Source organism: Coregonus clupeaformis, chromosome 12 (genome assembly GCF_020615455.1).
Source record: "Coregonus clupeaformis isolate EN_2021a chromosome 12, ASM2061545v1, whole genome shotgun sequence".
Classification (NCBI taxonomy): Eukaryota; Metazoa; Chordata; class Actinopteri; order Salmoniformes; family Salmonidae; genus Coregonus; species Coregonus clupeaformis.
The window spans coordinates 24,618,853-24,645,399 of record NC_059203.1 but is presented as its reverse complement, the minus strand read 5'-3'; the positions used below and the strand labels follow the sequence as shown (position 1 = coordinate 24,645,399).

At 43.5% G+C, this 26,547-nt stretch overlaps 1 protein-coding gene across 5 annotated transcripts in view; it reads right to left on the bottom strand.

The window, feature by feature from the left end:
- LOC121578114 (voltage-dependent L-type calcium channel subunit alpha-1D-like) overlaps positions 1–13,269 on the bottom strand; it is a 110,096-nt gene extending 96,827 nt beyond the window's left edge. For all 5 annotated transcript variants that reach the window (XM_045223766.1, XM_045223765.1, XM_045223767.1 and 2 more), the window contains exons 1-3: positions 13,078–13,269; positions 6,787–7,210; positions 5,729–5,834 (exon numbers count right to left, since the gene is read on the bottom strand). In XM_045223766.1, the coding sequence (XP_045079701.1) occupies positions 5,729–5,834; positions 6,787–7,061 (381 nt within the window). In that variant the 5' untranslated portion in view covers positions 7,062–7,210; positions 13,078–13,269. The remainder of the gene's footprint in view (positions 1–5,728; positions 5,835–6,786; positions 7,211–13,077) is intronic.
- Positions 13,270–26,547: the final 13,278 nt, after the last annotated feature.

Below are 26,547 nucleotides of genomic sequence, written 5' to 3'. Positions count from 1 at the left end.
TATAGCATCCAACAGAGAGAGAGAAACTATATTTTATGACTGGATATTTTGCGCTGCTTTAGTGGAATTCTCCGCTCTGTCTGGCCTAGATTACTCTCTTGCGTTCTGTATATGACATATTTATTGAATCAGGCTATAGCAAATAGGAATAGACAAATTACTTGGAATGTCAATTGTGTGCTGCCCTGCTGTACATTGCGAGACTCCGTTATTTACGGCGCGCCGCCAGTCAAATTCAAATAGACTAAACCATCGTCTGTAACATCACGATATCGTCACCATCGTTGATGGCTGTCAATCATCGTCGATAGACGATGCTATCGTAATATTGCCCAACCCTATTATACACTACCCAAAAGTACCCCAAATATCAACAAACAAAAAACAGGAGAATTAATGTAAAAAAGGCCAGTGCAGTAGATGGATAAAGACAATACCAGTGCAGTAGATGGATAAAGACAATACCAGTGCATTAGATGGTTAAAGACAATACCAGTGCAGTAGATGGATAAAGACAATACCAGTGCATTAGATGGTTAAAGACAATACCAGTGCATTAGATGGATAAAGACAATACCAGTGCAGTAGATGGATAAAGACAATACCAGTGCAGTAGATGGATAAAGACAATACCAGTGCAGTAGATGGATAAAGACAATACCAGTGCAGTAGATGGATAAAGACAATACCAGTGCAGTAGATGGATAAAGACAATACCAGTGCAGTAGATGGATAAAGACAATACCAGTGCAGTAGATGGATAAAGACAATACCAGTGCATTAGATGGATAAAGAGGCAGTCTCTCAGCTCTGTCTTAACATTAGGGAGTAGCAGCTGTCTGGGGTGCATCCCAAATGACACCCTATTCCCTATATAGCGCACTATTTTTGACCAGGGCTCTGGACAATCTTAACTAGAGCTCTGGTAAAAAGTAGTACACTATATAGGGAATTGGGTACCATTTAAGATGCAGACAGTCTGGAGTTTTTGGTGGCGGCCGAGCTGAGGCGGCGGTGGGCGATAAGACTCCCTGGTACTCTGAGTCCAATATGTGATATATATAATGACATGTCTAATCCTCAGCATGGCCTCTCATGCGTGGCTAATTAGCAGTCAGAGGCCAGGCAGGCCAGTCGGGTGGGAAGGCATGAGGATGTAGTGGAGGGTGTGTGTGTATGTGTATACGCAAGTGTGTATGTGTGTGTTTCCGTATATGTGTGCGTACGTGTGGAGTGTGTGCGTGTGTGTGTGGATCTCTCAGCCAGCCCAGCCCAGCAGTTGCTCATTAGCTGCCATTTAGATACATCCCCATCCACCCCATCCTTCCCTCACACATCCATACCTCCATCCCACAGTTGCTGTGCACAGTGATAGCTATTCTTCTGTGGAGTGACTTCATAGCCACTCTCTACAGAATATAGACATAACATAAGGTGGACTGTAGCCTACATTTACATTACATAGAGTTCACATTTAGAATGACACTATAGGTTGTTCCCCAATGAGGTTGAATCATCATAAGATAAGGTGTACTCTAGTCTACATACCTCACTGAGTGTACAAAGCATTAAGAACACCTGCCTAATATTGAGTTGCAGTTCCCAACATACCGGTGCGCCTGGCACCTACTACCATACCCCGTTCAAAGGCACTTTAATCTTTTGTCTTGCCCATTCACCTTCTGAATGGCACACATACACAATACATGTCTCAATTGTCTTAAGACTTTAAAATCCATCGTTAACCTGTCTCCTCCCCTTCATCTACACTGATTGAAGTGGATTTAACAGATCATAGCTTTCACCTGGATTCACCTGGTCAATCTATGTTATGGGAAGAGCAGTGTTCCTAATGTTTTGTACACTCAGTGTATATGCTATGTACATTCCATAGAGTCGACTTTAACCATAGTTAACTCCAGGGCCATACATACTTTATATATGGCCCTGGTTTATTCCCCAGAACTATGGAATCAAATCCCCTGTTACATTTAATCTGTCTTTTATTCAAAGCTACTTACAGTAGTTCTATACATTGTCGTATGGGTGGCCCCAGCGGGAAATTAACTCAAAACCCTTGCATTGCAAGCGCCATGCTTTACCAACTGAGACATACAGGACCACATTTTTGCCTGATCCTCATACTGATATGAACATTGCAATAAGACAATGCTCTTTTGGTCCTCCTAACAGCATGTAGTTGAACACCAACCAAGATTACACAATAGTGTAGCACAGACTGTATTGTCCCTGATGACCTACTTTCCTCCTCCTATGCACTACTGTGCAAACAAATACCCTGGGGTCACCCTCCTGGAGGTCACACTTGCAAGCATTACACCACACTTCTCCTCTCAAGTAGTACATCTTGGTATCTTGGTACAGTAGAACGTCTTCGTACAACCACAGCATAACTGCAGTATAAGCCCCATACATATTTTAAAGCAGTAGTTGGGTTGAGTGTTACAAAACAGGACAGCTTCTACAGTAGCCTTCTATTGCTCTCACACATCCTACTTTCTGTCTGTCTGTCTGTCTGTCTGTCTGTCTGTCTGTCTGTCTGTCTGTCTGTGTCTCTCTCTCTCTCTCTCTCTCTCTGTCTCTCTCTCTATCTATCTCTCTCTCTCTCTCTCTTTCACCCCTCTCTCTCTCAGACATAACATTAAGAGAACATCCAGCAGTCTGCTCTCTCCGCAGTCAGACATACGATCTCTTCATGAATCATTAAGCACTCCAGCTAAATTCTGCTCATGTACGAATCCAAATGTCTGTTGTCTCGCCAGTGGACTTTGCACACACTCTTACACTCACTCTCAGCTGTAGAAGCACTGCTTTGAACACTACATCACCCATAATTCATCAGCCTACACAGACACACTGTCAGACTAACATGAACGGGGGAGCATAGAGAGAGGTGGTGCAGAGATGGGGATTTCTAAAAATAAAAAGCTGAATGAAATTCCGGTGCACTGCAGGAACAATATGACATGACAAAGTACGACTGAAAAGAGCATGGAGATGATTCTCTATGTAGCCAAAGATTGGACCCATAGTCTCTGCGGTTACACAAGAACAGTCTTCAAAGAGGATATAGCACACACATCGACACAGCCAAAGCAAGAATTGTACATGTATTACACATAAATAACGTATGACCATTGAACATTTTAGCAGACGCTCTTGTCCAGAGCGACTTACAGTAGTGAGTGCATACATTTATATACAGTGAGGGAAAAAAGTATTTGATCCCCTGCTGATTTTGTACGTTTGCCCACTGACAAAGACATGATCAGTCTATAATTTTAATGGTAGGTTTATTTGAACAGTGAGAGACAGAATAACAACAACATAATCCAGAAAAACAAATGTAAAAAATGTTATAAATTGATTTGCATTTTAATGAGGGAAATAAGTAGTTGACCCCTCTGCAAAACATGACTTAGTACTTGGTGGCAAAACCCTTGTTGGCAATCACAGAGGTCAGACGTTTCTTGTAGTTGGCCACCAGGTTTGCACACATCTCAGGAGGGATTTTGTCCCATTCCTCTTTGCAGATCTTCTCCAAGTCATTAAGGTTTCGAGGCTGACGTTTGGCAACTCGAACCTTCAGCTCCCTCCACAGCTTTTCTATGGGATTAAGGTCTGGAGACTGGCTAGGCCACTCCAGGACCATAATGTGCTTCTTCTTGAGCCGTGTGTTTTGGGTCATTGTCATGCTGGAATACCCATCCACGACCCATTTTCAATGCCCTGGCTGAGGGAAGGAGGTACTCACCCAAGATTTGACGGTACATGGCCCCGTCCATCGTCCCTTTGATGCGGTGAAGTTGTCCTGTCCCCTTAGCAGAAAAAACACCCCCAAAGCATGTTTCCACCTCCATGTTTGACGGTGGGGATGGTGTTCTTGGGGTCATAGGCAGCATTCCTCCTCCTCCAAAAACGGCGAGTTGAGTTGATGCCAAAGAGCTCGATTTTGGTCTCATCTGACCTCAACACTTTCACCCAGTTCTCCTCTGAATCATTCAGATGTTCATTGGCAAACTTCAGACGGGCCTGTATATGTGCTTTCTTGAGCAGGGGGACCTTGCGGGTGCTGCAGGATTTCAGTCCTTCACGGCGTAGTGTGTTACCAATTGTTTTCTTGGTGACTATGGTCCCAGCTGCCTTGAGATCATTGACAAGATCCTCCCGTGTAGTTCTGGGCTGATTCCTCACCGTTCTCATGATCATTGCAACTCCACAAGGTGAGATCTTGCATGGAGCCCCAGGCCGAGGGAGATTGACAGGTCTTTTGTGTTTCTTCCATTTGCGAATAATCGCACCAACTGTTGTCACCTTCTCACCAAGCTGCTTGGCAATGGTCTTGTAGCCCATTCCAGCCTTGTGTAGGTCTACAATCTTGCCCCTGACATCCTTGGAGAGCTCTTTGGTCTTGGCCATGGTGGAGAGTTTGGAATCTGATTGATTGATTGCTTACTGTGGACAGGTGTCTTTTATACAGGTAACAAGCTGAGATTAGGAGCACTCCCTTTAAGAGTGTGCTCCTAATCTCAGCTCGTTACCTGTATAAAAGACACCTGGGAGCCAGAAATCTTTCTGATTGAGAGGGGGTCAAATACTTATTTACCTCATTAAAATGCAAATCAATGTATAACATTTTTGACATGCGTTTTTCTGGATTTTGTTGTTGTTATTCTGTCTCTCACTGTTCAAATAAACCCACCATTAAAATTATAGACTGATCATGTCTTTGTCAGTGGGCAAACGTACAAAATCAGCAGGGGATCAAATACTTTTTTCCCTCACTGTATATATATATTTTTTCATACTAGTCCCCCGTGGGAATCGAACCCACAACACTGGCGTTGCAACCGCCATGCTCTACCAACTGAGCTACACGGGACTACATGTTTACCATCCCCCACGACCTCAACCCCCCACTCCATATAGTGCCTTTAAACATGTCCTGACAACCCCTAGTCCTACAAACAGACACAGCCATTACAACTGAGCAGGGTACAGCATAACAACCTGAAAACAAACAGAGGGTATCTTCTGTCCTACAGCACCTCCATAGAGACTTCAATGACACCGTAAGTCATCTGCACCATGAAGGATGTTACTGCCAGAGTACACAGCAGCAAACCCAAGCAGTCATTCACAGTAGCAGCTGAGAACAGCAAAGCACAGAATTCTCTAGGCTCTGGGGTGAAGTTTCCCCTAGGTACAGATCTAGGATCAGCTTCCCCTCCCCCAATCCTAACCTTAACCATTAGTGGGGGGAAATGCAAAACTGACCCAAGATCCAGCATCTAGGGGCAACTTCACCATACAGAGCACAATAGAGGTCAAAGGTATTGCAAGGGGATCCGGAGGTCATGGGGTTAATTAGGGGAGTCAAATCAAATCAAATCAAATTGTATTGGTCACATACACATATTTAGCAGATGTTATTGCGGGTGTAGCAAAATGCTTGTGTTTCTAGCTCCAACAGAGCAGTAATATCTAACAAATCACAACAATGCACACAATACACACAAATCTAAAAGTAAAAGAATGAAATTAAGAAATATATAAATATTAGGACGAGCAATGTCGGAGTGGCATAGACTAAAATACAGTAGAATAGAATAGAATACAGTATATACATATGAGACGAGTAAAGCAAAAATATGTAAACATTATTAAAGTGATGTCAGGAGTAATGCTGACGTATAAATGTACTCACCAGGTCATGGTTTGTGGAGTTGGAGTCATCCTGAGGGAAGGGGATGTACACAGCTAAGGCCATACAGTTGGCAAATATAGCAATTAATATAAAGATATCAAATGGCCTGGAAGAGAAGGTTAAGGGAAAAACATCAAAGCAGTTAGATTATTTCCTGTTCAAATGATCGTCATCAAACAGATAGTTCAAATCAAAGACATCGAAGTTACAGGAGTAAAAAGAAGTCATAACAACATTCAAAAGGCAACTTTGCAATTCAGCATCCATCTAAATAACATGAGATAATGTGCCTTGTTATCACAGTGTTCTGATGACTGTGTCTTCTGGAGCAGCAGAGTCCCAGCAGAGGCTGACACACACAGCTGTGTCTTGTCACTGAGTCACCCTCTGTTATTACAAGCCCCACCAGTATTTTAGGATTTAGGACGTGGTGACTTTCACAGTGCCTTGGGAGGCAGCAAAAAAAGACTTTGTTTAAAAAAAAAAACACCTCCAGTTGACTATTCTCTAGCATGCACTGCCGAAAAAACACAAAGTGTAAAATGATTCACACATCAGTGGCTATAGGTGTCAAATCATCTGTTTTTGCGTTCCCTGCTGCAGTATAATACCTACGCTAGTAAATGTTGACTTGCTGTTTCACTTTCATATTCTGTGTTGGGTAGTGAGTCACAGGCTGCGGTGAGATTAACATGAAGGAGTGTCTCTTGTCTATATGTACTGGAGTCTGAGGGGTAATGGAGATGGGATGCAGTCTCTCCACATGGTTAAGTTAAAGCTAGGTAGCTACAGTTAGGCATGGGCTAGGTGCAACTCAGAATTAGCCAACTGTACTGTTCAGAAATTCAAGTAAATCAGGAATTGGTGCATGGTTGGAAGTTCAAGTGACGGCCCTGAATCGACCCTAACTGAGCTCATGATGGTTCTTCTCACATACTCACATACACAATAAACGGAACACACACTAAAGAACACAACATAGATTACTGACATCCAGACAACCCCCCCCCCTTCCCACAAACACACACACACACACTGTGGTCTGTTGTAAAGGATACTTCCACTCCACCAGGCTGATGCAGGCTCTTCGTATGGGGTTGTTGAGTTTGAGGCAGAACAGGGCCCTGGCAGGCCTGGTGTTGGCGTTGCTGCCCTGCTTCTTGCTTTTGGCATACTGCGCCCGCTTCTTCTGTGCCAACGCGCCCACTGGGACGGTCGGCACAGGGACCGGGGCAGCCGTGGGGGCGGCTACCGGAGCGGCAACCGGCGGGGCGACTGGGGTTGCAGCTGGGGCCGTAGCCAGGGCCACAGGGGCGGGCCCGTTGGCGCTCATGGTGTGGGCGTGGCTCTGTGGGGCGTGTCCAGCAGCATGGATCTGCCAGGGGAGAGGGCGGGGCTAGAGGTGGTGCACAGAGCGGTCTGACCAATGGGCTGGCAAGTCACCAGGGGGAGGGACTCTGGTGCTGCTGGCATAATTTGCCTCTTAGAAAGATAGAAAGGGACAAAGAGTGGTTACCAATCCATATGTTTACATAAAACTGATCAATGATCATCACTAGTTAACATCATTAGTAGCAGGTTACTGTTGTGACTTTGTTATGTGAATAATGTTCAAAGGTAAACAACAAGCAGCTGTAGCACTAACAGTGGAGTTTCTGATTCAGCATCACAGACAGCAACGATTGGAATCCCCACAATCTGACATTCGGAACCACAAGACAGTTGACAGCTCAGCCATCTCAGGTGAAGCTGCAGGATTGTCAACGGCCACTGGGAGAATCACTTGAAGATAAATAGGCTACAGGAAGGTCTCCACAGGAAGCAGTCTACCCAGCAAGAAACCTGAATGGTAAACTATGTTGATTGATAGACTGTTTCAGCCATAATTAATTTCAAACGTTTAACTTCAGTATTGTTAATAATAGGTAATAAATTGGCAAAAGACGAAAATAGACTTTTCCAGTGATCCCTTGACATTCAACAGCTACCCCAACCAGAACCACTACTTCATTATAACCAACAGGACTCATGCCACTGATCTTAGAGAAGCCATTGACAAACTCAAACCTAACTCTTATTGAAATGATTGCTACTGTTTTAGATGCGATATACAGTTGAAGTCGGAAGTTTACATACACCTTAGCCAAATACATTTAAACTCAGTTTTTCACAATTCCTGACATTTAATCCTAGTAAAAATTCCCTGTCTTAGGTCAGTTAGGATCACCACTTTATTTTAAGAATGTGAAATGTCAGAATAATAGTAGAGAGAATGATTTATTTCAGCTTTTATTTCTTTCATCACATTCCCAGTGGGTCAGAAGTTTACATACACTCAATTAGTATTTGGTAGCATCTCCTTTAAATTATTTAACTTGGGTCAAACGTTTCAGGTAGCCTTCAACAAGCTTCCCACAATAAGTTGGGTGAATTTTGGCCCATTCCTCCTGACAGAGCTGGTGTAACTGAGTCAGCTTTGTAGGCCTCCTTGCTCGCACACGCTTTTTCAGTTCTGCCATATATTTTCTATAGGATTGAGGTCAGGGCTTTGTGATGGCCACTCCAATACCTTGACTTTGTTGTCCTTAAGCCATTTTGCCACAACTTTGGAAGTATGCTTGGGGTCATTGTCCATTTGGAAGACCAATTTGCAACCAAGATTTAACTTCCTGACTGATGTCTTGAGATGTTGCTTGAATATCTACATAATTTTCCTTCCTCATAATGCCATCTATTTTGTAAAGTGCACCAGTCCCTCCTGCAGCAAAGCACCCCCACAGCATGATGCTGCCACCCCCGTGCTTCACGGTTGGGATGGTGTTCGTCGGCTTGCAAGCCTTCCCCTTTTTCCTCCAAACATAACGATGGTCATTATGGCCAAACAGTTATATTTTTGTTTCATCAGACCAGAGGACATTTGTGCAGTTGCAAACCGTAGTCTGGCTTTTTTATGACGGTTTTGGAGCAGTGGCTTCTTCCTTGCTGAGCGGCCTTTCAGGTTATGTCGATATAGGACTCGTTTTACTGTGGATATAGATAATTTTGTACCTGTTTCCTCCAGCAGCTTCACAAGGTCCTTTGCTGTTGTTCTGGGATTGATTTGCACTTTTCACACCAAAGTACGTTCATCTCTAGGAGACAGAACGCGTCTCCTTCCTGAGCGGTATGACGGCTGAGTGGTCCCATGGTGTTTATACTTGCGTACTATTGTTTGTACAGATGAACGTGGTACCTTCAGGCGTTTGGAAATTGCTCCCAAGGATGAACTAGACTTGTGGAGGTCTAAAAAAAAATTCCTGAGGTCTTGGCTGATTTATTTTGATTTCCCCATGATGTCAAACAAAGAGACACTGGGTTTGAAGGTAGGCCTTGAAATACATCCACAGGTACACCTCCAATTGACTCAAATGATGTCAATTAACCTATCAGAAGTTTCTAAAGCCATGACATCATTTTCTGGAATTTTCCAAGCTGTTTAAAGGCACAGTCAACTTAGTGTATGTAAACTTCTGACCCACTGGAATTGTGATACAGTGAATTATAAGTGAAATAATCTGTCTGTAAACAATTGTTGGAAAAATTACTTGTGTCATGCACAAAGTAGATGTCCTAACCGACTTGCCAAAACTATAGTTTGTTAACAAGAAATTTGTGGAGTGGTTGAAAAATAAGTTTTAATGACTCCAACCTAAGTGTATGTAAACTTCCGACTTCAACTGTAGGTTAGTCACTAATGATGCATTGCATAGCAGTATGCTTTTGTTAGTCTTCTTCATATCATTTCTCTTCATCCAATCGCTTGGCAGCTTTAGTCAGTGTCCTCTGTTGGAGGACATGCATGTGTCAGTGTCAGTTATGAAATGTTGTCACCGTCACCACCATGCAGGGGGTAATGAGATGAGCTCACTCCTTCAGCCCAGCTACACAGCTACACAGTCACACAGAGCTATCTTAGAGGTTGTGTGTAATAACACTGTAAAAACACATTAATAGTACTAATAACACTGTAATAACACAGTAATAACTTAATAATTCTGTCTGACAAGACCAATAATCAAATCTACCTTCTTAAAGGGTAGCAAGCATGAGTTTTTACTCACCAAAGTAACAACACAGTGTGGTCAAAGACTTAGTAACTTAGTTGTAGTCACAATCTGTTTACCTATAACTACAAACATAGTTATGTTTTTGGGTTATTACATATTTATTAACTTACAGTTTACAGTTTAGTCATTTAGCAGACGCTCTTATCCAGATCGACTTCCAATTAGTGAGTGCATACTGGCCCCCCGTGGGAACTTATTTCCGGATATCTTCTAAACTACCCACAACACACTACCCACAATACACTATTTCTCAATGTCATATGGAAAATCTACTCTGTGCTACCGAGTTCATATGCTAGCTAGTTAGCTAGCTCAAGCTGGCTAACGTTAGCATCCTCATGCTCTTCACAGGCTTTGTGGCTGTGTTATCTAGTTGGAACCCGTTAGCACGGCAGGCTCTGGTGCCTTCTTGATGTGGACTTAAAATGAAAGAGAAAATCATACCTGCTTGCTCTAATTGTGTAGTACCTCGTCCGTTCTCCTTTTTGTTTTGTCCATTTTTCAGCATGTTCTCTATGAAGTAGGCTACAGGAGTTTTGTAACTTTTTCCGCCTTGGCTTAGTGCTACCGCGCTAGCTGACTGACATCCGGAATCTATCTATTTGGGATTTTTCTCGCTATATAGCTATTGGATTTCCCTCACCGACTCTCCCTCGGCCCAGTGAAGCGCCCGCCTCCTTCTTCATTTTGGAAGCTAACTCAGCCTGCACTGTTTTCAAAGTTTTACCATCGGCTGGGCCCCAGCCATCAATCTGTAAGTCTCTGCTCTCTTTGCTTTTGATCTGCCGTTATGTTTTAGTTGTGTTGTGTTAGTTGTGTTCTAGCTGGTCTCCAGTTGTTGGGCTCTGGCTTGCCGACCATAACCATGGTGGTTGGCTAGGATGGCTAGGCTAATAGTTAGTTGGCTAATTAGCTAACATTAGCTGACTGGCTGGCTAGCTTGCTGGCTAAGATAACTGCATATGACTAACATTCTTTAAAACATTATTTGATAGCTGGTTGACGTTAGATGCGTTATGTATTTCCAAAACGTTGGTTTACTTTAATGTAGCTGTAAGCTAGGGGTTGATAGCAACTGGCTGACTCATGCCATGCTAACATAACGTTAGCAGGCTGGTAGGGCTAACGTTAGCAGGCTAGTTGGCAAGCAACCTTGCAAGTTGATTTGTAACAATAAATTCATAAAGTTTTTGCTTGTAAGTTGGCTGAAAACGTAACTGAAACCAGTAGTCATGAGTGCAAACAATTTGGTTGAATTTGAAGTTATACATTTGAAGTTATTTCTGTTTACATTATAGGAAATAGGCTGGCTTGCCGGGTCCTCCATATTACGTCACACCCCGTTAAAACATTTTCCAAAATAACTTCAGCATTGTTTTGAATTCTCATCGGTTTTATGTAATAACTTGAAAAATAGAAAAGTGAGGTGTAACTTTGCATTGGGACTTTTGATGTGTATACTAATGCAAATCCATATGTTACATGGGGTTACGTTTATGCTACCTACCATTTAATAATCTTATTACACAAGGTAAGAGTTGTTAATCATTAAATTCACAGTGTCAGCAAAAATGACAGGGCATAGCTAATGCTATCTGCTGAGTCTCATGATTGGAAAATAAGGAGAGAACCATCTCCCTCTCAAAATAGGGAAAGTGCATCGATGACATTTTTGGACACAATAAAGAGTTGAGTGAAAAAGAGTGTTAAAACCGAAACGCACAGGCAAAGCTAATACAACTATAATGCATCTATAAAAATGGACACAATGTTGCTTTATGAGGATACAAAGTTAAAGCATTAGTCTATCAAAGGATGTAAGGCACAAGACTAGGCTATGTTTCTGGATGATGGACCCGACCATGCCATTACAACAAAGAGGGGACACAGCCATATTTGTAAACAATTCGAAATCATTTTAAACTGTAAAATGCGGCCATAGGTATTAGAATATCACCACAGATGACATGCTGCCCGAGCCAAAAACACAGGGATAAGCTGCATGAATTCAAAGCTGTCACTCTAATGCATCACTTGGTCAAATCAGTTGTGTAAGTCCTTGAACTGCGAGTGCTAGGCCCCGCAGAGAAAACAAGAAGAAGCTGAAAAAGGTCATATTGCCTGAATATTCGTGAGAGCTTATAAAATCTCTCAAATTCCATGGATAATAAGGATAGAGCATTACAATCATCTTTAGCACTGAAAATAAACACATTAATGCAGAAAGCACCAACCATTAGCTTACACCCTTAGAAAAAAGGGTTCCAAAAGGGTTCTGCTGCTATCCCCATAGGAGAACCCTTTTTGGTTCCAGGTAGAACTCTTTTGGGTTCCATGTTGAACCCTCTGTGGAAATGGTTCTACATGGAACCCAAATGGGTTCTGCCTGGAACCAAAAGGGGTTATTCAAAGGTGTCTCCTATTGGGACAGCTGATTAACCCTTTTTGGTTCTAGATAGCACCTTTTTTTCTAAGAGTGTAGTGTTATCATTCCTCCTTACTGTTTTCATTTGCTATCCATATGGAACTGTATCCTATGCAGAAGAATAGGCTACATCATGATTAATTTGATAAATGTCCCAAGTGACATCGATATAAATAGATTCGTGACACTTGAACAATACCCTTCACCAAACGTATCCGTTTTTCTCCTTGAACACACTGAGGTAGGCGTAGGCCTATTTCGTAAAATCCCCCCCCCCCCAAAAAAAACGGTGTAAAATGACAGCCCGGCTCTAGGCGCTCATTGTAGAAATGGAGCAATGCATTGCGGTCATAAAGTCCTCACTATGCTCAGAAGAAACAGCTGGCGTTATTGCTAGGTTACAATGGGTTACAAAGCTCACTGATGGTCGCTCCGGCCTGGGTACACGGTCTGGGGCATTTTGCCCGGCGTTTGATCCCGCGCGACGAATTCTGTGAAAGGATACCAATGTAGCCACCGAACTTCGGTCCAAATGACAAGCATGTATCTCGTTCAGTAGGCTATTGATATTGTCATGATAAATGTGAAATAGGCTACGCAAAGCTGTTCTGAGATATGCTCAACAAAATAGCAGGGAATATGAAGGACAAACTTGGCAATACGGTTTGTAAAAAAATGAAATGGACACTGTCAATTAGTTATATTGTTCTGGTATAGAAATAATGAAAACAAACGACATTACAAAAACCCTTTCAAACCCGGTGTAGCTAAGCTAACATGCTAACTTCAGACCCTATTCCATGCAAAAAAATACGTACCTTTTCTGAAGACGTATTATTCGGCAGATACCTCCGTGTTATCCACTCTGTACAAGGAAATTCCAGTGCTTTTGCGGCCAAAAAAACGCAAGTCCAGTCTCAAACGGCGAATTAAAATTCATTAGCTTCAGGGCAGGAGGGACACATGCATTAATTAAGCCCTTCCATGTTGATCGTGGAAAGCAGGAGACAGGAGAGTGTGCGCGCGAGAGAACAGAGCATCCTAGTCCGCTGCGTAGCGCTGCCTGCCAGTTTATCGTCACGGCGTCAGTGAACAGTGAAATGAGCACATCAGAATCAGAGCCCTCTTCCTTCTGGCTCTGTGTCCCTCCTGTTCGTGCACAAGCTTCTCTTCATTTACATGCCATGGAAAAAGTAATCAACAAAAAAGAGACATCATGTGTATATAGCCTAGGTCTAATTAGGACTAGTCTAGCATACTTTTAATATATTTTAATTTAAAACCTCAAAATTATCATCAACCATCTCAATTTGGGAGGCTAATGGTATACGCAAATAATAAGACACCCAAATATTGCCAAACCATTGGCACAGTGACACTAGGAGTCCTCTGATTGCATTGTCTTGATTAACTTAAATTGAACGTCTATGTTGCTCAATTATGGGCTATCTTTGTATTAGCAGTCAAACCCCTCAGATTCATTTAATTTAATGAATGAAAAATGATAAATTCCAGTTGACATGGTCCAAGTGGCATGACCACATGACATATTGGAGAGAGGCTCACACAGCATAGTCCAGCCATACTGTGCATGGCCCGCAAATTTAATCCCCTATTCGCCTCAGACAGATGGCCTAGAATTTAATTGACCTTTATTGTCTGTCATTCAAACTAAAACTGCCGCAGCAGCCAGTAGAGAAAGCGAAGTTGACAAGTGTTGGAAGTAAAAGTGGACTCAATGGGATGAAGCAACCCATGCCATTACCCCTATTGGGTTTGGACTGGGAATTCACTCAACTCTCCTTGGAAATGTGGGGAAATGCCTATTGTCAGACACAATAGACAGTACAACTGAGCTGTCGGAACTGAAGCCTATTCCATAACTCATCTTATTTACTAGGGGAGGCGATACATGTGACACTAAACACATTCACAGCCACCGAAATGTAAATCATTTCCACAAAAATTTGAATGAATGCCCACAGGCAGGCCAGAACGGTTGTGTGTGGTAATAACAGCTCAAGTGAACATCGATTCTATGCAACACAAGGCTCCTTATCATGTAACACAGGGTCAAGCATCAGTAGCCTAGCCTGTATTCAGATATAAATCTTATTATGCCACATATACATGTAAACAGGCCTGCTTTCCCTCCATGCATATAAAAATGACTAATTGGCCGGCTATCTCTATGCCTGCCCTACATCAGCACGACTGTTGAGGTGATAAAGTAGTTTATCTTTCCATACACACTAAAGGGAGTTTCTTGATAGCTTGTAAGCATTAAGGTAAGAGTTGACTTTAGTGTTATTCCTATAGCATAGCCTGCTGCCTATATGATATCAGTGTTGTTTAATGCCTTTACAGTATAAGGCATATAACACCTTTATGAATACTATACACGTAAGTGTGATAGTGTTACACAATCATCAAATACAATAGCTGATTACAAGCAATCAGATAATCATGCTGTAATGACTACGACAAATGGTCCCTAACTAGTAAGGTGTTGTCGTAACATTGATTGCCATTGCCTCCTATGCACGCTGAAGAAGGGCTCATACCCGAAACGTTCCTGCGGCAATAAAAATATGCTCATTTAAGGTTATTCACAGGAGTCCTGTCCTATTTCTGTTCTTTGGATTATATACAAGGATTCAGCACCCGATCTAAGTTCATATAAGATGGAGTCGAGCACATTGTTTATCCTTTCCCTAGCTAGTAGGGTCAGGAGTTTTCCCTAGTCACGTGGTCAGGTAAAACTCAGCCCTATTTATTTACTAAATAATCATGATCCACACACTGTGACAACTCTTTCCAACCACCGTTTTCATATTCCCTTCCAAATTAGGCCATGGTCCAAATCCCCTCTATGGTTAATTGCATAGCGTTGCACTGAACATGAACATATTCCTACTCTCACAGCTTTTGTATAGTGTCATGACGAGGCAGTAAGTCAACACCGTCCTGCTTGATCTGCTTTCACACTCATGGCTTCTCTCCCATTACAGCTGTTCTGTTCTAGTCCTATCAGGATCAGCCACCTTCTGTTCTGGAATATTCCTCTGTAGCACTGGCCGCTTTCCACTAAATTCAGTTTCTAGAATATGCCCTTGTTGGTCAGAATTGACATCTGGCTGTGGAATACTGCTATACTGCCAATGCTACTGTAAGATGTTCCAACTATTGAACTGTTTCCGGAATATTCTGAATATGCCTGTAGTGTAGGACAGTATAGCTGTAACATTTCTCTGAAGTGCAGAGTATTCCTTCATAATAAACAATAATAAACAATATACTCTACCCTAATCTATCCACCACACTATTGATTAGGGAATTCTTGAGACACCCCCATGATTACCAGTGATTTTCACAGCTTCACACATTTCCCCATACAGTGGTACTCCAATAAGAGGCAGAATTGGCCAAAATTGTAGGGTCTGTGCCAGCTGCTAAAGCCAAATGAGCAGGTGACATGCTTAAAAAGGGGAGTGTCTTACTCTCAGGCAGTATAATTATAATTGTGAACATGCTAATGAGCCTAACTGCCATGAACAGGCACACACGCATGCACACACACACCAGGATGCAGAAATAAGTCTAAGTCTTGATGGATTTGAACAGTACTGTATTTCAGTGTAACAGTTCTACAGTGTAAAGTAACACATCACCTGTGTAGATGTCAGCACATCTTTCACTTGGGTTACACACCTGCTGAGTGATGCACATACACCTCGGGCAGGACCAAACCACTCCATGTCCGTTACACATGGGGTGTATTCAGTGATGTGAAACCTTCTGAGCATTGCAGATATAAATAGAATGAATAGGGCTGACACAATTCCCTATTCTATCTGGAAAACAATGATATCTGTTCTACACAATACATTTCTATCGGAACATTCTGTAATATCCGCCTGAATGGGGCCAGGAGTTTCTCCAAACAGCAGGTTGTCAGGTAGGCCTACTTATGTCAATCCCTAAAACTCCAGTGCACCTGCCTGTCACACATATAAAGCCCACCTTTATGAAATAGTAATGAGGAAGTGATACCGGTGACCCATAAGAGACCCCTTCACCACCCTCTTCTGGAATTTATACAAAAATAATTTTCTCTCTTTTTTTTCAGACTAGGCAGGAAAGAGCTGGCTCAAGCTCTCTAATATATTTTGGGAAGGATATAGTCCAAAACGGTTTGAGCCTTTCTGACACCAGAGATGTATTCACTAGGAACCAAATGGAAGAAAGCTGTAGGTTCATTTCGCATGTTATGGAAATCTGACAGACAGGAAAGGAATAATGTTGCTCTATTGATCCCTTTAAATCTGTAATTATATTACAATGAAAAAGACCCTCAACAACCACCAATTTTCCTGGAAACAAAACACCAAGACAAAAGAAACATCCACCACATGTCCAATAACAGTAGTTGAACACAATACAGTGTATATTAACACAATAGATTAAAGTAGAATCCAATTATCTCTTTGGTTGTAATCTATCATCTAAACAGGTGTAACCAATTAATTTGTCCTTACTCGCACTGTGGTCCGTCAGGTCCATACACTATCAACATATAACAGTCTGTCAGAGCTAGAGAGCTATTAGAAACCTTGACTACCTGTTAACAGTTCAATACAGAAAAATACCTGGGGTACGGCTTCATCTTTACCTGCAGGTCTGAGGTGAGTGAGGATGACAATGGAGCCTCTCCTCTAACTCTTCCTCCCGGCGGTGAATGGTAGGGGTGGGTGAGCGCACTGAGATGAGAGGTACTATCCAGGCTCCCGGTAAGGTTCCTGGTAGTAATGGCAGAGGGAGAATGACAGGCCACAGGGGAAGGGAATAGGTTTACTACCCGTATCACCTTGCCTTTTTCAGTTCAGGATAATGGTTTCTCCCAGAATGCACCTGAATTATTCATCTGGGGAGAAGGAGGGAAGGGCACACGGCCTGTCCGTCAAGCGTTTGTGTCATTCAATCATTACTTCTTAGCTGAGTAAGTGTTCCGTGATGACAGAAGTTGATGTCACTATAGAAAGAGAAAGGAAAGATTTATCCAGTGTTTCCCAAACTCGGTCCTTGGGACCCCAACGGGGTGCACGTTTTGGTTTTTGCCCTAGCACTACACAGCTCATTCAAATAATTAAAGCTTGATGATAAGTTGATTATTTGATTCAGCTGTGTAGTGGTAGGGCAAAAACCAAAACGTGCACCCCTTGGGGTCCCGAGGACCGAGGTTGGGAAACACTGGATTAACCCCAAAACCACAAGCAGTGAGAGAGAGAAAGAAAGATAGTTTTTCCTGACCATGTGTGACTTAACCAGGAAAACCTGTGGGTCCAAGTTATAGCCTTGACTTTTTCCTGCTCAGGTCATGAGGTCAGGAAAAACTCCTTGCCTAAGTATTACTTATCTGATATGGTGTAGGCCTACATATGCAATATGATCTTATATGATGCAGATATTTTAGTTGAAAATACTAGCGTATCTGGTAACATCACCAATCCTGAGACCTGAAGCTTAACTGTGACTGCTGCTCCAGAACTAAGTTACTGTTGTGGTCTAGTAATATGTTTGGCTGGCTTTAGTTTGCAGAGTGCTGGTAGGAGCATGAGAATGAATCCTGGGTTCTCAATGCTACACAAATATATGATACACACAGCAATGATTTGATACGCAGGAACAGTGGGACATCGGTAAGCCCCTGAAATCTTTACACCGCTCTCTACTTCTTCTCTCTCCCCTCACCTCCTCTGCTTGGTGACCTGGTTTCTCTCTCTACCTGCCAACATAATGTTTCCTGGAGAGATCACTCCAAGGAAGAGTGGATGGTGGAAATGGCAGTTATACTTTAGTTTGTTCCTCAACCTGAAATGACTTTAGAACTCCCTGGTGTGTGTGTGTGTGTGTGTGTGTGTGTGTGTGTGTGTGTGTGTGTGTGTGTGTGTGTGTGTGTGTGAGCGAAATACCCAGACACAATCTCCAATGTTCCGCTCCCAAAACCCAACTCTCTCCTCTCTCCTCCAATCCCCATGAGATGGGTGTAGTTTTATTTTTACTCCAGGAAATGAAGTAAACACAAAGACAGAGGGTGCAGCCGAGCCCCAGGGGTTAGGGCTGCCATTTGGCTGTGTCTGGGCGCATCTCTACCATCGCCCTCCCTCCCCTCCTCTACTTCCTCAAATGCCCACTCTCCTCTCTTCAAACTGCTGGATGCACCACTATTCAATCACAAGTACTGCAACTGTGGCTCTGGGATAGAGAGAATTAGCTCATTTGAATTCAAATTAAGTTTAGTTTTGATCTACACCCAAAACATTGCTTTGATTTGTACATGAATCAAAGCATGAATTGTAGCAATTAGAATATATTTTTTACTTATCTCAGAAACCCGGATGTATGTAGTTGGATGCAGTCATTGAATTACTAAAATGTCATTCAATTGGTTTTGGCGCCAAACATTTGTTTGTTGCTCCGCTAGCTTCACTCTATTAATCATGTGTTTTAGATATTAATGTTACCACTACAAAGCAGGAGTTGGAACTGGTTCAGGGAACAGAACAGAAAACCGGAAAATAACAAACATTTTCAAGGAACAGAATCCGAACCGGGACTGAAAGTGATCTATACTTTTCCGGAACAGAACCGTTATTTTATTCAGCATGGGAACCGGTTAATAATGTTATTTTACGTTCCGGGCATTTTTTTCCAGTCCCACAAAAAACTAAACAAAGCCCTCACTATGTCACTCAGAAACGTATTCCAGTGTCTGCCTGCCAGCTGAAAATCTTTGCCAGTGTTTATGCGTGTACAGGCTACCTGCCCCTCCCCCCCGAAGCATAGGCTACTGTAGCCTACTGATGTTACAAGCGTGATTCAGAAATTAGGGAGAGAGATTTTTTATTAGAGAAGAATGGATTAACTTTTTCAATGCTAAGGATACTATAGTTATTGTGTTTCACATTGAATTTATTAACAACAAAAAGGTAAGAATTGTTTTTATTTTAATTCTGGTGCTGCTCATCACACACAAGCTTGTTAGCTAGCTAGCTAACTCTGGTCCAACGTTAAGCCAACTCTTGGAAGTTCAAAGACATTCAAAGTTCCTTCATAAAAGCTGCTCCTCCTTAGGTAGAATTCTGTGGGCTTAATTCAAATAATGCATGTCATAATAAGATCCCCAGCGCTTCAAGCCAAACCTCCTCCTCCACCCTCTCTGGCTCTCTCCCCACCAGCAAAAATTCACTTGTATCTCATGCCCTACACTTGTCTGTCCAATGCATGTAAACAACGATAGCTTGCCCGCTCCATAGCAAGCTGCTCTATCTGCACTGATTGGTGAAGTAATTTCATGTCTAACTAAATAAAAATATATAAAAATTGGGGGTTTGAACCGGTTCAGAACTTTATTTTGCTGGCCTGAACAGTAGAACAGAATGAAAAAAATAATGGTTCTGGAAAATAATTTTGGTTCCAACTCCTGCTACAAAGTACACGTGTTGGTAATCAAATCACTATTTCTATATTAAGTAATGGTTAGAACTTGTTGGCATTGAATCCTCGTAGGCTAATTGAAAAGGTGAAATTATTGCTACTTCTACCGGTGCTCAGAAGTTGCATGCATCAACCAATGGTGGCATGCTGCATCATCGACTGTGCAGTCGGGCACCAGATTGCTATACCATATTATGTGGTTAGCTGATATGTGAAATACCTATCCAGGCATTGTATAATCTGGCATGCGTCAGCAACATCTGAACAGGATCATGGCTAGAAGGGGCCTAGCTTTTGTCAAATTAAGGTCAGATTTGACTTTTCGCAGCAGGTTAGGATAATTTACTCAGCAGGTTAGGAGAACTAACGTAGCAGGTTAAGATAATTAGGTTAAGGTTAGGAAAAGGGTTAGGGTTAGGATTAGCTAGACTTTAATTTGACAAAAGCTGGATCCCTTCTAGCCATGACCTCTGAGCAGAGGAACAGACTCTTCTGTGTGTTTAGTTAACGCAATGCTGCTAAATCCCAAGCGGGTGAGAAGGCCTAATGTGTACTCCTGTTTATTTACTGGCTTAGACAGGGTTTAACACTATTATTGGAGTGTGCATTTATGGTAATTGGATGTGTTACCTGAATGTGTTTATGTGTAGGCTAGTACTGCAACAAGCTCTCACAGTCTCACGTCAGAATTAGACGTTCATCCATGTTTCTCAAACTTCAAACTTCGAAGTTGTTCCAAACGTCACATTTTGAAGTGTTTAAGGTTAAGTTTAGGTATTAACTCCGAATGGTTAAGGGAAGGGTTAAGGTTTGGTTTAGGCTTAAAACAAACATATCTAAAACATCTTTGCTGAAGTGGTAGTTGCTTGTTAAAAATGTAATGTAATACAATGGCAATTTGGGTTATAGGTTAAAATCTTACGCATGAACTGACAACATTTTTACGCACATTAATTGATAATGATGGAAAATAAGATATGCAAGATATATGAATAGATCTTTTTTAAATAGCTATATAAATACATTGAGGTGAGAGCATTGGAAATGCTTTTGGCGGTTGACCTGCTTCTGTTTTGTGGGTGGCACTATGTGATGTTTTCAATTGATGAGTCCTGGCCCCTCGGGGGCATAGGGATCCGAGGGGACAGGGGTGGTATGCTGATCACTGGGATGCCGGCCCAACTTGGGATGGGGAGGGGTTTTAGCGGGGGAATTAGTGGAGAACAATTGGAGGGTTATTTATTAACATTGCAAAAATCATGGTATAGCTATATGGACACTCAATCACTATGGTATTTTCTATTGGTAAATTTACAAACATATATAATGACAAATAGATTTGAAACTTGTATCACATTATGGTATGTGGTGAAATAAGTATAGCCAGTTATAATTGTAATGGCTTAGCAGATAATAACAAAAGAAGAACAATATTTACATGGCTCAAAGAGAAGGAATATAATATCTATTGTTTACAGGAAACCCATTCAACAATTCTAGATGAAGTTGCGTGGAAAAAGGAATGGGGGGGGGGCGAAATATACTTCTTCCATGGGCTAAGAAACTCAAAAGGGGTGATGACAGTAATTTCGATCCGAATGTGCAAATTGTCCAAACAGATATGCAAGGTAGATGGATTATTTTAAATATGTTATTGGACCATAAACAAATATGTCTCATTAACCTTTATGGACCAAATAATGATGATCCACACTTCTTTGAAAATACATATAATAAATTATCGACCTTGCAAGCAATTCAAGACTCTATTATTATGGTGGGAGATTATAATACCGTTTTAAATAGCTCAATGGACCATAAAGGAAATCAAACTACAAACAATCACCCTCATGCTCTTAAGGAAATCGTGAATGTCATGGATACATTAGAACTAGTAGATATATGGAGGCTTAAATATCCTGATCTAGTGAGATATACAGTGAGGGAAAAAGTATTTGATCCCCTCCTGATTTTGTACGTTTGCCCACTGACAAAGACATGATCAGTCTATAATTTTAATGGTAGGTTTATTTGAACAGTGAGAGACAGAATAACAACAAAAACATCCAGAAAAACGCATGTCAAAAATGTTATAAATTGATTTTTTATTTTAATGAGGGAAATAAGTATTTGACCCCCTCTCAATCAGAAAGATTTCTGGCTCCCAGGTGTCTTTTATACAGGTAACGAGCTGAGATTAGGGAGTGCTCCTAATCTCAGTTTGTTACCTGTATAAAAGACACCTGTCCACAGAAGCAATCAATCAATCAGATTCCAAACTCTCCACCATGGCCAAGACCAAAGAGCTCTCCAAGGATGTCAGGGACAAGATTGTAGACCTACACAAGGCTGGAATGGGGTACAAGACCATCGCCAAGCAGCTTGGTGAGAAGGTGACAACAGTTGGTGCGATTATTCGCAAATGGAAGAAACACAAAATAACTGTCAATCTCCCTCGGCCTGGGGCTCCATGCAAGATCTCACCTCGTGGAGTTGCAATGATCATGAGAACGGTGAGGAATCAGCCCAGAACTACACGGGAGGATCTTGTCAATGATCTCAAGGCAGCTGGGACCATAGTCACCAAGAAAACAATTGGTAACACACTACGCCGTGAAGGACTGGAATCCTGCAGCACCCGCAAGGTCCCCCTGCTCAAGAAAGCACATATACAGGCCCATCTGAAGTTTGCCAATGAACATCTGAATGATTCAGAGGAGAACTGGGTGAAAGTGTTGTGGTCAGATGAGACCAAAATCGAGCTCTTTGGCATCAACTCAACTCGCCGTGTTTGGAGGAGGAGGAATGCTGCCTATGACCCCAAGAACACCATCTCCACCGTCAAACATGGAGGTGGAAACATTATGCTTTGGGGGTGTTTTTCTGCTAAGGGGACAGGACAACTTCACTGCATCAAAGGGACGATGGACGGGGTCATGTACCGTCAAATCTTGGGTGAGAACCTCCTCCCTTCAGCCAGGGCATTGAAAATGGGTCGTGGATGGGTATTCCAGCATGACAATGACCCAAAACAAATGGCCAAGGAAACAAAGGAGTGGCTCAAGAAAAAGCACATTAAGGTCCTGGAGTGGCCTAGCCAGTCTCCAGACCTTAATTCCATAGAAAATCTGTGGAGGGAGCTGAAGGTTTGAGTTGCCAAACGTCAGCCTTGAAACCTTAATGACTTGGAGAATATCTGCAAAGAGGAGTGGGACAAAATCCCTCCTGAGATGTGTGCAAACCTGGTGGCCAACTACAAGAAACGTCTGACCTCTGTGATTGCCAACAAGGGTTTTGCCACCAAGTACTAAGTCATTTTTTTCAGAGGGGTCAACTACTTATTTCCCTCATTAAAATGCAAATCAATTTATAACATTTTTGACATGTGTTCTTCTTGATTTTTTTGTTGTTATTCTGTTTCTCACTGTTGAAATAAACCTACCATTAAAATTATAGACTGATCATGTCTTTGTCAGCGGGCAAACGTTGTCAGGCGATGTGTATGCGGTAGAGAAGTCAAATGCAGGAGACTGAGTGGCGGACAACGTTCTTTACTGAATACAGTAAGAAAATAACGTACAAAACAACAAACTTCCAAAACAGAGAGGGAAAAACACAACGACCCGTACATACAAGGAACTGCCGGTATGACAAACGAACAATCACACACAAAATAACCAAATGAGAGACAAGGGTAAATATAGGGAGTACAATCCAACATAATGGGAAACAGGTGTACACAATAAATACCACACAAGACAAACACAGAAACATCGATCGGCAGCAGCTAGTACTCCGGGGATGACGAACGCCGAAGCCTGCCCGAGCAAGGAGGAGGAGCAGCCTCGGCTGAATCCGTGGAAATCCGGTGGAAATCCCTCAACAGGGAGGGATCTAGGATGTCCCTCCTAGGGACCCAGCACCGTTCCTCCGGACCGTACCCCTCCCACTCCACAAGATACTGCAGACCCCCCATCCGACGCCTCGAATCCACGATGGAACGGACTGAGTACGCCGGAGCCCCCTCGATGTCTAGTGGGGGCGGAGGAGCCTCTCGTATCTCATTCTCCTGGAGTGGACCAGCTACCACCGGCCTGAGGAGAGACACATGGAACGAGGGGTTAATGCGGTAATTAATGGGCAGTTGTAACCTATAACATACTTCGTTCAATCTCTTCAGGACTTTAAATGGCCCCACAAACCGCCGACCCAGCTTCCGGCAGGGCAGGCGAAGGGGCAGGTTTCGGGTCGAGAGCCAGACCCGATCTCCCGGTGCATAAACCGGAGCCTCACTGCGGTGGCGATCGGCGCTCGCCTTTTGCCGTCTGATAGCCCGCTGCAGATGGATATGTGCAGCGTTCCAGGTTTCCTCCGAACGCCGAAACCACTCATCCACCGCAGGGGCTTCGATCTGGCTCTGATGCGAGGAGTGGCGGAGTGAGTTTTGGGCTATCTCTGCCCAGGGGATATACCCCGACCACTCCTCCTGCCAGTCCTGGCAATAGGACATCAGAAACCTACCCACATCCTGGTTGACACTCTCCACCTGCCCATTACTCTCAGGGTGAAAACCCGAGGTAAGGCTAATCGAGACCCCCAAACGTTCCATAAACGCCCTCCAGACTCTAGACGTGAACTGGGGACCCAGATCAGACACTATATCCTCAGGCACCCCGTAGTGCCGGAAGACGTGAGTAAACAGGGCGTCGGCCGTTTGTAAGGCTGTAGGAAGACCTGGCATAGGAATGAGACGGCAGGCCTTAGAAAACCGATCCACAACGACCAAGATCGTGGTATTCCCTTGGGAGGGGGGAAGGTCCGTGACAAAATCCACCGATAGGTGAGACCATGGCCGTTGTGGAATGGGTAGAGGTTTTAACTTACCTCTGGGAAGGTGTCTAGGCGCCTTACACTGGGCGCACACCGAGCAGGAAGACACGTAAACCCTCACGTCCCTAGCTAAGGTGGGCCACCAGTATTTCCCATTAAGGCAGTGCACTGTCCGACCAATACCAGGATGACCAGAGGAGGGTGACGTGTGAGCCCAATATATCAGTCGATCACGGACCTCGAGCGGCACGTACCTCCGTCCCTCTGGACACTCTGGGGAAGTAGGGTCGGCACGTAACGCCCGCTCGATGTCCGCATCGACCTCCCACACCACCGGTGCCACCAGACAAGACTCCAGAAGTATGGGAGTGGGCTCAATGGACCTCTCCTCTGTGTCATAACGTCTGGACAGGGCGTCTGCCTTAGCGTTCTGTGACCCTGGTATATAAGTGAGCTTAAATACAAACCGGGCAAGAAACATGGCCCACCTAGCCTGACGAGGGTTCAGTCTCCTCGCTGCCCGGATGTACTCCAGGTTACGATGGTCAGTCAGAATGAGAAAAGGGTGTTTAGCCCCCTCAAGCCAATGCCTCCACACCTTCAGGGCTTGGACCACCGCTAGCAGCTCCCTGTCTCCCACGTCATAATTGCGTTCCCGCCGGACTGAGCTTCTTAGAATAGAAAGCGCAGGGGCGGAGCTTTGGCGGCGTGCCCGAGCGCTGAGACAGTATAGCACCGATCCCCGCCTTGGACGCATCCACCTCAACTTGGAACGCCAAAGAGGGATCCGGATGTGCCAGCACCGGAGCCGAGGTGAACAGTCCTTCAGATGTCTAAACGCCCTGTCCGCCTCAGCAGACCACTGCAAACGCACCGGGCCCCCTCTTAGCAGGGAGGTGATGGGAGCTGCTACCTGTCCAAAGTCCCGGATAAACCTCCGGTAGTAATTGGCAAAACCCAAAAACCGTTGCACCTCCTTCACCGTGGTAGGAGTCTGCCAATTGCGCATGGCTGAAACGCGGTCAATCTCCATCTCCACCCCTGACGCGGACAACCGATGTCCCAGGAAGGAGATGGACTCCTGGAAGAACAGACATTTCTCCGCCTTCACATACAGGTCATGCTCCAACAGTCTACTGTCGTGTATTAGGATTATGTCTTTGTTAAATGTTTTTAAGTGGAACTGAAAGAATGTTCATTTTAGTATCAAGAGGGAATGTTTTAGTGTAGCGCCACATACAACAGACAGGAAGTGTGTTGTAGACAGGGGAGACTGGTGATTGGCCAGAAGAGGGAGCCCATCTTTTTGCATTGTTTATAAGTAGGGGTAAACGAAGAAGAGAGGCAGAGCAGCCATTCTGAGGCGTCGCTCTCCGGGTGGGCATGTCACCTGTCACTTATGCTAAAGCTTGTGATCTGAATAAACCTTATGATCAAAGATTCAGTATGAGCGGACTCCTTTGTTTATCAGCAATAATTGCCACCATTCACCCGATACGACACTACCCAGCACCCGACGCACCAGGGACACATGCTCGGTTCGCGTAGCGGAGTATATTAGAATGTCATCAATATACACCACTACCCCCTGTCCATGCAAATCCCGGAATATCTCGTCCACAAATGATTGGAAGACTGAAGGAGCATTCATTAAACCGTATGGCATAACGAGGTACTCATAGTGACCCGAGGTGGTACTGAACGCTGTTTTCCACTCATCTCCCTCCCTAATACGCACCAGGTTGTACGCGCTCCTGAGATCCAATTTTGTGAAGAATCGCGCCCCGTGTAATGACTCCGTCATACTAGCAATCAGAGGGAGAGGATAGCTGTATTTGATTGTAATCTGATTGAGACCACGGTAATCAATACACGGGCGTAAACCCCCATCCTTCTTCTTCACAAAAAATAAACTTGAGGACGCAGGAGAAGTGGACGGTCGTATGTATCCCTGTCTCAGA